Source organism: Cetorhinus maximus, chromosome 22, assembly GCF_964194155.1.
Source record: "Cetorhinus maximus chromosome 22, sCetMax3.hap1.1, whole genome shotgun sequence".
NCBI classification, from domain to species: Eukaryota; Metazoa; Chordata; class Chondrichthyes; order Lamniformes; family Cetorhinidae; genus Cetorhinus; species Cetorhinus maximus.
Genome location: NC_135900.1, coordinates 55,485,129 through 55,499,272, shown reverse-complemented (window position 1 = coordinate 55,499,272; position 14,144 = coordinate 55,485,129). Strand labels below are relative to the sequence as shown.

Sequence of the window (14,144 nt, the reverse complement as noted above, 5' to 3'; positions counted from 1 at the left end):
AGAAATTTGATACAAACTTTTTAAGTATCCCTATGTTTCTCCTAAAACCATAATTTCCAGGCTACTTCATATATTTAAGAACGGATTATGCAATGCTGCACCAAATTCTGTGCAGACATCCTATGAAATTGTGTAAGTAGGCTCAAGCACTAAATTTACAAGGCAATCAATACTACAATCCGATTTTTAAATGTTTTTGGAAGCATACTAGGAGTGTGCGTGTGCCTCATTTAATCCCGATTCCAGACATTTTTATTCAAGTAGATCCCACAATGAATTCTACAAAGTTCTTGGACTCAATTCCTGTAGGACAGCTCATCTATTTAAAATGGGCACCCCTGGGCTTCCAAGCTATGAGCTGAGCACTTTGATTCTTAAAGCTGAGACTGACAGATTTCTACATTGGTTCTCTATTTGATTTTTCATACTGCAGTTTCTCCACTATTGTTACTGCATCAGTTTATTGTACTGTGTGTTGTTGTATTCTTTCTTACAAGACTCATTTTACGCTGATATCTAACTAGAACACTGTTGCTATCAGCAGTTGCAAGTTTTAGCTGTAACCATAATGTTAACGCGGGCACTTCATTGAGCTTGTCAATATCTGTCATCTGTCTCAAGTACAGCCTGACCTGCTTGAAAACTTCTATTGGACCTGCTGTTCCTTCAAAAAGCACAAGGAGGGCGATTGCTAAAGGGGAAACCCCCATACTGCTCTTTGTGTCATTGGGAAAATGTGGCTGGCTCACAATAATTGTCATAATATTTCTTGACCAACTATGAAATAACAAAATAAAAAAAGAACAGGAAGAATATAGAAATATTCTGACAAAATAAACAATCTTCAGACACGATTCTTAAATTCCACTTCTGTATACTACTAAACTGTCCTAGATGTCCATATTCAGTACATAGGTAACACGACTATTTTGGAAGTAATACCAAAAATTAAATGAAATAAGTCTAAGTGAATTAACTGGACTTTCATCGACATATTAAAGTTAAGTTCTTACCCTTATCAAAGCCAGAACCAGAAATGAATAGGTGTAGGTCTAACAGTTAGGGGGTATTGTCACTTTTAAGAACTCATTCTGTCTACTTTCTTCCCAAAAATCAATTGTGACTGATTAGAAAGTCTAAGCTAGCAAGTCTATGAATTGCAAGTTTAAATTCATGTTTTTTTTTTATTCATTCATGGGATGCGGGTGTCACTGGCTAGGCCAGCATTTATTGCCCATCCCTATTTGCCCTTGAGGAGGTGGTGGTGAGCTGCCTTCTTGAACCACGGCAGTCCATGTGGTGTAGCCCACAGTGCTGTTAGGGAGAGAGTTCCAGGATTTTGACCCACCGACAGTGAAGGAACGACGATATATTTCCAAGTCAGGATGGTGAGTGGCTTGGAGGGGAACTTGCAGGCGGTGGTGTTCCCATGTATTTGCTGCTCTTGTCCTTCTAGATGGTAGTGGTCATGGGTTTGGAAGGTGCTGTCTAAGGAGGCTTGGTGAGTTCCTTCAGTGCATCATATAGGTGGTACACACTGCAGCCACTGTGTGGAGGGAGCGAATGTCTATGGATGGGGTGCGAATCAAGCAGGCTGCTTTGTCCTGAATGGTGTCAAGCTTCTTGAGTGTAGTTAGAGCGGCACTCATGTTCTATATCTCAGTTGAATAACACATTATGCTGCTGCCTGATTGAAAACTCTTTTGAACACCTTCTATTCTTGAACAAGCTGAAGTGATTTAATGAAGTAATTCTAACACTTACACTTATCATTCATGAACCGCCGACAGAATTCCTGGAACGTTCCTCTGTAACTCATTGTTCGTAAAGAACGATGAAATTGGTAGTAAGACACCACCAAGTCTTTGGGATTTCTGGCCATGCATATAACCTGTAGAAAGAAACTTGTGCAACAAATCTACATATATCTTTGGGGTGGAAACTAAAAATAAAATGTTAAATTGTAACCTGTCACATCAGTAGCATCCCAGTTTAAAAAGATAAACAAGTACAAAGTATATATTTCTTTAAATGAAATCACATTGAAAACAAAACTTTGGTCCCAAAGTTTGGGTCTGTGTGAAAGGGAGCGAGTAGGTGGATCAACAACTAGCAACTAGAATTTGGACAGAACTCATTTGAGATATTTTTCAAAAGTGAGGCTATGGTAGGATGCCACTGGTCTAGGGTCAGGAAGCCTTTAGCATTGCAGCCTAGAGATCTGCAGCTCCCTGGCCCAACATTTAAAAGAGCAGCGCAGGCACTGGGGATCAAATTAGATAGTGTGCTATAGATGGTAACTTGAATATGGACTCCTCTAGTGATGTGCATAACACAGAGGAGGTCCATTGTGTAGCACTGTGGGCCTCAATGGAGCATATAGCAGTTCCAGAAACATCTGTACTGTTCACCCTCATGCAATGCTGTAAGAGTTACCTTTGGTTCCTTTTCATCATATTGGGCAGATAGTTGTCACACTCCACCCTGCTTCTAGTCAGGCTTGCAGCTAACTAGAAAATCCAGGCTAAATGAAAACTGTCATCTTAGACAAGGTTGCAGAGGAGTCTTGATGCATGTCAGACCATATCCTGTTTTGCTGTGTTACCATGTTTTTATGAGGTTTCCCTTATCCGAGGAATGCTTTGAGATTTTCGGTATATAGTTTTTCTTGAAACTATTTATTAAGAAATATTTATAAAGACATCATGGTAGGCACCTGTTCCTATACATAGTCTGCTCTGTGTCTTGCTCTCTTGGAGCCTCTTGGTCATCTGACCCTGATGTTATGCTTACATCATCACAAACATCATTGTCTCATTAACCACTGACCCTTTACATATCCTAACAAAATGCTCTCTTATTTGTTGAAGGCTACAATCCCTTATTTAAGAGCCATTGTCTAAGAATGCTGCAACGCGATGATCTCCTCAGTTCAATCAATTCACTTCCCCACATGAACAGAGCCAATGATTCTCCAAAGGAGTTCTATTTTAATAGGAGTAATTTACTTGCTCTGTGGAAGCTCAAAGAATTTAAGGGATAACTGGCCTGAAGATCCATAGGCTCCACATCCAGTGAAGTGCTAGGCTGCAGCTTTGGCATCGACCCCACAGGCTTAGTGCTATTTGGTATATTGGCCTGCTACTCTTTTGCCAGGTGGGTGAAACTGCAATTTCTAGCCTTTGAGTCCCAACCCATTTGCTGCTTGCTTTTTTTTGAGGCAGCAAAGGCTTATTTGGAAAGACTGGAACCCAGATATGCCAGTTCCTAGTCTAATTCACTTCCCCATCGATTACAAAGGATGTGCACCAGAAGGAAAGTGGATTGTTGGCCCAGCATTTTCATTCCTTTACTGGAAAGCAAAGGAAAGATGGGGTAATGCTGAATCTACATCAGTGAATACTGCAAGCTTGGTAGACTATGAATGGTAATATGGCACATGTCTTCCAAAGGCTACAGGTGAAGGGGAGCTGCTGCCAAATCCACCACCCATCTCCCCCCGCCCCACCCCCCACCCTTTTATGAGTACCTGTACCCACAATAATCCACTGCTGTTTGGAAATGGAAAAAATGTAGGAAAATTTCAAAAGAAAAATTATTTATGAATATATATCCAAACTGAAGTTGATTTCCAAAATGTATGAACTAATATAAATATTAAACAACTGATAAGTTCAAAGAAAACTGTTCACATTGTCAAGTTTCAGCCCTGTCACTAAAAATACTTGACGCAGATAATATTTTACCTTTGACTGTCCATTGTGCAGGTCTGTAGGCAGGAAGCGATATGGGAGGTGACTCTTAATGAGGCGAGGGGATGTCAGTTCCTAAAGATGAAAAAAAATCAACTGAATAGGTTTCTTAAAGCTTCTCTCTCCATTGGGTTTTGCTTCTTCAGCCACAGTTTCTCTAATTGAGGGCATGAACAAAGAACCAGTATCCAATCATTAGGATACAGGTACCAGATCCTTTATCCGGCGTCCCAAAATCTGGAAGGACCCGAAAGCCGGTAACTTGAAACTGAAGTGCAAACCCTTTTATTCTTTATTTGATTCTCCTCATTATGTGATATTTTGTTATCTTGGTTTCAGGAAAGGCATCTCTTCTTCCAGTTGTCCACTGCTTCTTAAGAAGCATAACTGACAGGTGACCTTGTAAAAGTCGTCTAGAAGTGTTACTTCTGCTACAATCGGCGATGCCGGCTGTATCGGGGATGCCAGTAAAATACCGGGAGAATACGTCCAGACGGCTCCCTGACTTCTCATCGCTGGTCAAATTTCCCAGGGTTGGCTGGGGAGCAGGAACAGGAGCCTTCAGGTCAATGGCAGGTATCCAATTCAGGCTAAAAGCAAAATACTGCAGATGCTGGAAATCTGAAACATAAACAGAAAATGCTGGAAAAACTCAGCAGGTCTAACAGCATCTGTGGAGAGAAAAAAAAAGTTAACGTTTCAAATCCGTATGACTTTTCTTCAGAGCTCTGAAGAGTCATACGGACTTGAAATATTAACTTTTTTTCTCTCCACAGATGCTGTTAGACCTGCTGAGTTCTTTCAGCATTTTCTGTTTTTGATCCACTTCAGGCTGAAAGGGGGGTCATTAATTGTGGTTTCGTGCAGCAATTTGAATGTTTTGGAGACGCATGGGTCCTGAGGAGCTTCAGTGGCTCACCAACTGTAATGAGGTGAGAGCACAAAGGGAGGACACTGTTGTTTGTAACTTTATTTTTCATACTATATTTTGTGTGTTATAAGTACAGGATCCAAAATCCGTAAAATCCCCAAGTCTGGCAGACATCTAGTCCGGGGCTTCCCAGATACAGGGTCCAGCACCTGTATTTTACCCAGTTGATTTCCCCAGCCCTGCTTGTAGGAAATCACTAAAAAGCAAAAAGAACCAAGCATAGATCATACATGCAAGAAAGGCACATCAACAAAACAGGAGAAAGGGAAAGACTGATGCAGAGGGAAGAAAAAATGGAATGGAGAAGAAGAGAAAGAGATCAAAAGAGAGATATACCCAGAAAGCAAAAGATTTTTGCAGGAGAATAGGAGCTGGAGTGATTAGAAATTGCCGTACAAGTGTGATTCAAACTGGCACCTGCCACATACTGAGATGAATACAAACACATTCAGTTAAACTACTTTTACCTTAATGATATCGAGGCCGGGCTGAGGGTATTCCAGGACGGGCAGCTGCTCATCAATATTCATTATTCCGATCTCATCTGGGTCAGCATCCTGGTTCACCAAATACACCAACTCCTGGAGCAGACTTGTTCCTGTCAACAAACCACATCAAGTGAGCATGTACGTTTTGAGTTGATTTTAATCATTTTGTTATTCAGGTGTATACCGTCAAACTTCTCCTTAATTAGGTGGAGCTTTGAATGTTCTGCTCCAAGACCTTCACCAATGCTGCCCTTCAACCAGTCACTAGCAACTGTATTGAAATGATTAACTGACAACGTTCTCTCATTCCCCATTCAGATTACAACACAGTATGGCAAATAATGGGCAGTAACCCAACAATCACCACATTTTGTGGCACAGAAATTCCAATCTATTCTGGTGCACTCATTATTATTTTTAGTTCAATAAAAACTATTTTCAAAGAAAGGAATATAACAAAAGAGGATAAATGGTATGACTTCATTCACAATGAAAGAGTTCTCACTTTTTTTTAGTATTAATGAGAAAAAAGCTTTTAATTTTAGTTTTGTTCTAGAGTTATGTTGACTGGTTTTCCATTCCTTGGGCCAGTATGTTACACATGCAATTCCCAACATGAATTCACCAATTGAAGCATGCCATTGGGACAAGGAAAGAAAAAGCACAGATTGAAGGCAATGAAGTTTCCCTGTGGAAGGAAAGGAAAATCTCAGAGGTCCACCCAAAGGCCTCTCATTTCCTAGTGGCTTTATAAGCAGAGGTGTGCGAGCAGGTTATCCATCCATTTTCTGGGTTGTAAATGACTCATGAAACTGGGGTATCTATTGAGAAGATAAAGCATTGTATGGACAATTAAAAATTAACACAGTGGTACTCAGCTGAATGAATGCACAGCAGCTCTAGATTATTGATCAGGAATGTGATTGGCATAAATTTGCATTTCATAACTACAATGAATAGAACTTTTAGTTGATGCCAGTTTAGTGTAACTCAGGATCTCTATCTAGCCTGAAAGATCTAGTCTTTGGATGCTTCATAAATCAAAAGAAATCCATGATAAATATAAAAAGGGGGAATGCGTTGAAAACACTTCCCAGTTCAGTACTCCTCCCCTTTTAAAACATCAGAGGCCTGGATTTTAATGCATCAGAAAACCACACTGACATGTTAATTTCCCACCCAACTGAAGCAGAATGAGGCCTGGTTGACTTTAGTTGCCAGCTAGATCTGAAATCCCACTGGCCGCATTCCTGACATGGAAATGGCATGGTGCAGAAGTCACCATTGACAGTCAAGCAGCAGAATTGGGTTTGGTGTGTCCTGTGAGGGGGGAGGAGGGGAGGAATCTGAGGTAGGGAAGTCCTAAGCTTTCCATTTGGGAGGGCACCACAAAAGAGCACTTCTGCTCCCTCTTGCTTCCACAAAAAGAAAAATATTTATCTTTTTTGGCTTCTTTTGTCATGGATCTTCTTGCGGATTGGAAGATAGTAAATGTAATTCCAATGTACAGGAAAGGAGGGAGAGCAAAAATGGGCCAGTTAACCTGACATCAGTAGCAGGGACAATGCTAGAATCTATTATTAGGGACATGCTAACAGGGAACTTAGAAAATCATAACATGGTTAAGCAGAGTCAATAGGGATTTATGAAAAGGAAATTGTGTTTGACAAATTTGCTGAAGAATCTTTTGAGGTTGTAACTAGCAGTGTAAAGTGAACAAGAGGATGTAGTGAACTTAGATTTTCAAAAAGGATTCAATAAGGTATCGCACAAGAGGTCAATATATTAGCATGAATTGAGAATTGGTTAACAGACAGAAAGTAGAGATTAGTAATAAACAGGTCACTTTTGGGTTGTAATTAGTAGGGAAACACAAGGATCATACATATATATCTATCTAAAAAGAGACTGGCTGTAATGTATCCAAGTTTGTATTGGATATAAAGCTAGGCTGGAAAGTAAGCCATGAGGATGATGCAAAGTTGCTGCAAAGGGATACAGACAGGTTAAGTAAGAGAGAAAGAATGTGGTAGAAATGTGAAGTTAGATATTTTTCTAGGAAAAATAAAAAAGCAGAATATTGTTTAAATGGTGAGAGGCTGGAAAAGGTTGGTATTCAGAGGGACCTGGGTGTCCTTGTACACAAATCAGAGGAAGTTAACATCTAGCACTTAGGAAAGCATGTGGTATGGTAAATTTTATTACAAAAGGATTGGATTGTAAGAGTAAAAAGTCTTACAACATTTATACAGGGTCTTGGTGAGACCACAGCTGGAGTACAGTATAGAGTTTTGGTTTCCTCACCCAAGGAAGGATATACTTGTCTTGGCGGGAATGCAACAAAAGTTCACTAGATGGATTCCTGCGATATGGTTTATTATCCTATAAAGAAAGATTGAGAATACTAGGCCTTTATTCTCTAGAGTTTAAAAGAATGAATAGGAGATTAGCTTTTTGAAATATAAGATTCTTAAGGGGTTTGACAGGGTAGATGCTGGGAGGATTTTCCCCTGTCTGAGAACTCTAGAATTAAGGATCACGGAATAAGGGGTCAACCATTCATAACTGAGATACGATGGGAATCGAGGGATAGAGAGATAGTGCAGGAAGACAGAATTGAGGTCTTACTGATCAAGGAGCCATATGGCCTGCTCCTGCTCCTAGGTTTCATGTTGGCCTGGCAGAAAAACTGCAGTGGCCTATCATATATTATAATTTCAGTGTTAGCCTTGGCTCAGTGTTAGGAGTCTTGCCTCAGAGTTGGAGGGTTGAAGTTCCAATATTTTTATCTAGTGGTTTACCGGTTTCAGTAACAGGAAATTTTTCAAATTGTTATTACAGCTTGAGGTGTAGTATCATATTAGGATTGTTAAAGATTCATTTGGGAATATTATCCCACACATTCTGACATGGAAAAAAAAGCACTCCGGAACCATAACAGAGAGGGCCTCCTGGGGTCTGCTGGTGTTCATTATCTGTTAGATACAAAGCACCACCTGTTTGATCCCTGTTGTCATCTGCAAAATGAACGGTTTCTCCAATCATTATCAAAAACAACTCCTTTTAATCTTCTCAGTTAATAGTGTTACTAAAAAGGTCCTTCATCTCGCCTTGTAGACAAACACTTGACAAGAATATTATTTTGGGTTATCACATTTCCCCACACCTGAACACTCCCCCTGTACTATTTACTTACCTCTCCCCTCCTGCCCACAGCACAATATTACCTTTTCGCCTTTTTCCTTTCAGATACCCAAGAGTTGCAACCTGGCCAGGCAATGGAGGAACATACTTGCATACTTGCAAACCAGCTCAGATACTGACACTCATTGTGTCTTGGAAGATAGATTACAGGTTACAGATTACAGAAAATCGTTGGACTCTGGGCACAATGGAGGTGCAGTCAGGGCAGGGGACAAAGGGGCACAAGTTTCAGCTCACCAGAGGGCAAAGTTGCACATGTTTTCAGCTGCAGAGGGCTCAAATGAGGACTTCAATATGGCAACCTACAGAAGATTGCTGATGGGCTTGCACAATGAAACACTTGGTGCATTGGGAAGCCTGCCAGAAAGCCAGTGGTCAATGCCAAGGAGCATGAAAGTGTATGGCACCAATGTGGCACAGGACTTTACGCAGAGTTTGGAGCTGATCCATTCCAGCATGGAAGTGGTGGCCCACTCTGTTCAAACACTTATGGATCCAACCATGATGCAGGGTTTGATGGCCAACGTCGCAGCTTCCATCAAAGCACAATTTGAGTGCCGCAGTGAAAGCTTAGGCTGCTGCCTTCATTGCTATGAATTACAGTGTGCAAATTGTCTTGCAGGGTGTCACAGCAGTACACTCATCTCCCCTCTAACAGATTACTAGGATTGCAGAGGCCCCATCCCAGGCGAGTGGCAATGGCTCCTGAGCTGCTCATCATATACCTGGCTGGTGTCAAGCACTGTCCCCTCATGATGGCGACGTTTTGCAACATGCAGCAGACATGCAGCGAATCTTGACACTCGCTCTGTCAAGTACTATTGAGCTGCTCCAGAATGGTTCAGGCAATGGAAGCATTGTTTCAGCACACCAAATGATCTTCTCTATCATATTTCTTGTGGCAACATGGCTTTCCTTATTAGCATGCTTTACGCATGTGCATGATTTGTGCACCAGAGTTATCAGCCATGTCCTCAGGTCTCATCACCCAGTAGGCACCCTTTGGTTTGCAGGGCAGTTCAAATGTAGCAGGCATAGCCGACTGCCATAGAATGAAGGCATCATGACTGCTGCCTAGATACCGGGCGGACCTGTCTGATTCATTGCCTCTGGTCACACACCACCTGGACGTGAGGAAGTGGAATTCCTTTTGGTTGTGGTAAAGGGCAAAGTTGACATGCAGCACCAGCTAAGCAATGTTCATGCACCTTGCACCAGAGAGAAGCCTGCAATCTTAGTAAAGCCACACGCTCACTCCAACTGGCAAAAGAAAATGAAATATAGTTAGTTTTCATTGATAGAAAACCTTTGACAGTGGATGACAAACCTTAGGATGTTGCAATTATCTCCAGCTCCAGCCTGGAGAGAGCCAGATGCATAAAAGTTCATCACCATGATCGTCTTCACAATCACTGGCAATGTCATCACCATCCTATTCTGAAGTTGCAGTTGTGGCTGATGCAAGTGATCGATATCAGTGAAGACATCCTTACTGAAGCACAGACATCTCACACATAGTTCCTCACTGAGACTCAGATAGGAGAATAATTTCCCACTGAAAGCCCTGAGCAGACATGGCCTCCTTCTGAAAGTCCTTCTTCTCCTCCTCCAGCATCTAGTATGTGGTGTAGGTACACCCACAGTGCTGTTAGGAAGGGAGTTCCAGGATTTTGACCCAACGACAGTGAAGGAGCGGATATATTTCCAAGTCAGGATAGTGAGTGACTTGGAGGGGAACTTCCAGGCTGTGGTGTTCCCATATGTCTGCTGCCCTTGTCCTTCTCGATGATAGTGGTTATGGGTTTGGAAGGTGCTGTCTAAGGAGCCTCTGTGAATTTCTGCAGTGCATCTTGTAGATGGTACACACTGCTGCTACTGTGCGTCAGTGGTGGAGGGAGTGAATGTTTGAGGATGTGGTGCCAATGAAGCGGGCTGCTTTGACCTGGATGGTGTCAAGCTTCTTGAGTGTTGTTGCAGCTGCACTCAACCAGGCAAGTGGAGAGTATTCCATCACATTCCTGACTTGTGCCTTGTAGATGGTGGACAGGCTTTGGGGAGTCAGGAGGTGAGTTACTCATCGCAGGATTCCTAGCCTCTGACCTGCTTTTGTAGCCACAGTATTTATATGGCTAGTCCAGTTCAGTTTCTGGTCAAGGGTAACCCCCATGATGTTGTTTCTGCTGCTGAATATGTGTTCAGCTGTGCAAGGTTAAGGGAGGGTGATAGCTGGAGCATTGAGCTCTGAAATGGCACCATTGGCATCAAATCAGCTATAAAACATTGAGGAGGACATAAGAGGTTAGTTGATAGTCACAGGATAGAGAAAATTCAGAGGGAGATTCGTCCTCTTTCAGTTTTTCCTGCACATTTCTCAGTGATAAGTTTCAGAGGAGAGCTGGCAGACGCCTGGGAACAGGTTAGGCACAGAGGTATGTAATGAGAAGGGAGGGGGAGCCTGAAGTGAGTTGGGGAGAAAAATACTTTTGAAAAGAGTCTGAACCTGTTAATAAAAACATACATTGTGGAAAAAAAGTTCAGACCATAAAAAAGAAATTAATTTATATTTTGGATCTCAAATACAACTGTCCCATGGAAAGAATTATATTGGGCAGTGCAACACAGCACAAAATGCCAGCACACACATTACTTTCACCAACTTTACTGAGTTTCTGTACCTTTATTACAAGGTAGAGGTTTAGTATAGCTCTTCGGGTGGAAGCAAGGGCGCAAGACAGTCCAGTCACTGATCCAGTATCTTACTGGCAGAGAAGTGGGAGCAGAGCAGATACCCATTATTTGGCCATATCTCATACAGGACATCCAGGGAGCAGAAAATGCTGGAGGAGCATCCAAGGCATGCTGAGTGGATTCTCATGGACATTGCTCTGCCGCAAGGCAGCGCATGGAAGTTGGAAAGTCACCGTTGATGCTCACAATGGATAATGGTCGAGGTGGTGGGAGGGCAAGGTCCAGAATCGACTGAGAGAGGAAGAGGTGTCGGGGGGTGTGGTTGGGAGGGGGGAATGAAGGTGTCGGGGGAGAGGTTTGGAAGGGGGTAGGGAGTATTGGGAAGGAGGAGGCAACGGGGGAGAAGATGGCAACTCAAGCAAGCAAGTGGAGAGTATAAAAGGGGTGGAAAGACTAAGGGTGGCGGAAATATTAAGGGTGTCTGAGGAAGTCAGGAATGGGAAGGGGCTAAACAGGGTTTGGGGAGACAAAGGGAGGGGGAAAGAGCTTGTGTGAAGGGGTTCCATGGGGCGGGGTTCTGGGAGCAGAAAGGTTCTGGGGGGGGGGGATTTCCAGGTGAACATGCAAGGTGGGGGCTCTGATGGGTCCATGACTGCCACCTGGGGAGTGAAATGAGGTTGGGCATGGTATGAGGGAATGGTGAGAATGACTGAGGGCAGATTGATGTGGTAGGGTGAGGGTTCGATGGTAGCGCTAGAAGGGACGGTGAGGGTGGTTGGTGTGGACTCGGAGGCACAACCGACCCTGTGGGTAAGTAGGAGGTGGTCAAGGAGGTGAATGTGGATGGGGGTGGGATTTTCGGGAAGAAGGAGAATGTGCACGTTCGCCTGGACATCCCTGAAGGAGAAGGGTTGTGGCTGGTAGGTCACAGAGGGGAGGTGGGAGGTGATGCCAGCAGGGGCTTGTGTCGACAATGATGGGGGGAAAGGAAATGGGTGACTGGGAGAGGGGAAAAGACAGGGGAGCACACAAAAAACCGAATCCAAATCATGCTTGTCATGAAGAGATTAATTTCTATGATGTTATTGGAAATTATTTTTAAATTGGATTTGTAGTAGGGTCTGTGTCTGTGAGTGTGTCTATGCGTGGCTTAACTGGATTAAAGCAAGCTAGTCTGGGTGCTTTGATGTACAGTAGTTTTGAGATGTTAATTAGATAAATGTAAGGAGGAAAAGGTAAAGAGTACATTTGTATTTGTTGAATAAACCATTCAAAAGAAGGGAGTAAAATCTTACACTTAGCTAGGAGACAACAAGCAATGTGTTTATATTACTAATAAAATTGGTGGAGTGAGAGAATTATTGTTAGGAGAGGTAAAATTAAAAACCTAGTAATACAATGGAAAATTTACATTCAAAAGGAAATGTTAGGTAAGCCCTACAACTGTGTCTGCAAAGGAACCAAATTGCAAGGGACCTCATTTTGAATTTGTACGGTTAAATGTGCTTTGCCTGGTGTCTGTTCAAAGTCTATCGGTTATTGTTGCCTTGGTGAAGATTTAATTTGGGAATTTGTTTAACAGTTATTATGGTAATGACGCGTATGTTTTTAATTTGTTGTTAAATTAATAAATGTTTAATTTAGTTTTATTAAAAAAACCTCTTGAGGATCGTTGGTTTTATTCCTGAATTCAGAGCTGCATTTCAAACATAACAATTGAAAATATAGGTTATGACAGTTGTTCAAGTTTCCCTCTGGGATTTAAACAACTCAGCCTTTACCAACTGCTGTGTCATAACAATGTTGTCCAAATCAAAAGTGAAACGACAATCGTGATGGGCGAGATCAGGTGCTGCATGGGAATGTGATCATGTGGCGATGCAGCTCAGCTCAGATGGACACCTGAAAGCAAACCCCAGCAGGCAGCATTCAAAATGCTCAGGACATTGAGGTGGGACAAGAGAACGTGTTCTTGTGATTCACTATCCGTCATCATTCCTATTTTTAAACTGAAAGTTTTCTTGCTGACATTGGGGACACTTTTATTCACTTAATTCAATCTCCTACATTTGCACTAAGAGCGGTAGCATGCGGGTAAAACATTTTACCCACCAGGCACAATGGCGGCTTTTCACGCCATATTGTCCCAGACCCACTGCATTAATTATGCATTCCTGGGAAACACGCTGTTTCCATGGCAGGCGGGCTCCCATTCACCCGCCACGCCATCATCTCGCCGCTCCTTCATGCCGGGTGCCATATTTAAAATCCAGCTGCACGCACACCTCTCAGTGTTTCGAGCCCTCAACTGCTGCAGACAGGATGGCCCCAAAAGGCAAAAAACTGCAGCCCCCAGATTCAATGACACATCCCTCCAGTGCCTTTTAGACACAGTGGAGGCTCGCCGTGACGACCTTCACCCCTGCTCTGGCCGTAGGATGGGCAACAACCTCACTAATCCGGCTTGGGAGGCAATGGCAGTCAGCACCAATGCCCTCCAAAAGAGGACAGCCACCCAGTGCCACTACAGGATGAATGGTCTCATCTGTTCTACCAAAATAATTCACTCTTCTCATCACTCTCAACTCAAATCCATCACACATCTACATGAATCTCACATCTCAAGGGACAACACCACTAACTCTCTCACACACCTCACATCTCCATCAGGCTCATACCCTCTCGAGCTCATGTCCTGATCCTGTCCATGGCTCCGCTCACCACACAAACATTCCAAGCAGTGCCACGTGTCTTGCTCTCACACTCTCCATCTGTTTTCATGCAGGAGAAGGTCCCAGACATCGGGTGGAGTGGCCTACATTAGGCCCCTCACTCACTTTGAGAAGTGTTGCATCGTGCTGACTGGTAAGGACATAGACCTTGCCTGCTGTGGTGGTGAGGTCGGTGGCAAACACTCTGTTAAGGATCCTGCATCACATCATCCCTCTCTCATTACATATGTGAGTGCTCTCTCTCTCTCCTGCTTTTGACTCTGCTGCCATGCACTACTTATCTCTACTTTGGTTCACAGGGAGCTTTGCCAAGTGACTGACACCGTCAGCCAGCCATTCTCTCAGCTCC

General features: G+C 43.0%; 1 protein-coding gene across 2 annotated transcripts in view; it reads right to left on the bottom strand.

Moving 5' to 3' along the window:
* The window catches only part of sult4a1 (sulfotransferase family 4A, member 1), a 62,875-nt gene that overhangs the window by 25,154 nt on the left and 23,577 nt on the right, over positions 1–14,144 (bottom strand). For both annotated transcript variants that reach the window (XR_013580233.1, XM_078568357.1), the window contains exons 2-4: positions 5,151–5,281; positions 3,747–3,827; positions 1,765–1,891 (exon numbers count right to left, since the gene is read on the bottom strand). Coding sequence is in view for 1 of the 2 variants with exons in the window: in XM_078568357.1 (XP_078424483.1) it covers positions 1,765–1,891; positions 3,747–3,827; positions 5,151–5,281 (339 nt within the window). In the remaining variant the exon portion in view is untranslated. The remainder of the gene's footprint in view (positions 1–1,764; positions 1,892–3,746; positions 3,828–5,150; positions 5,282–14,144) is intronic.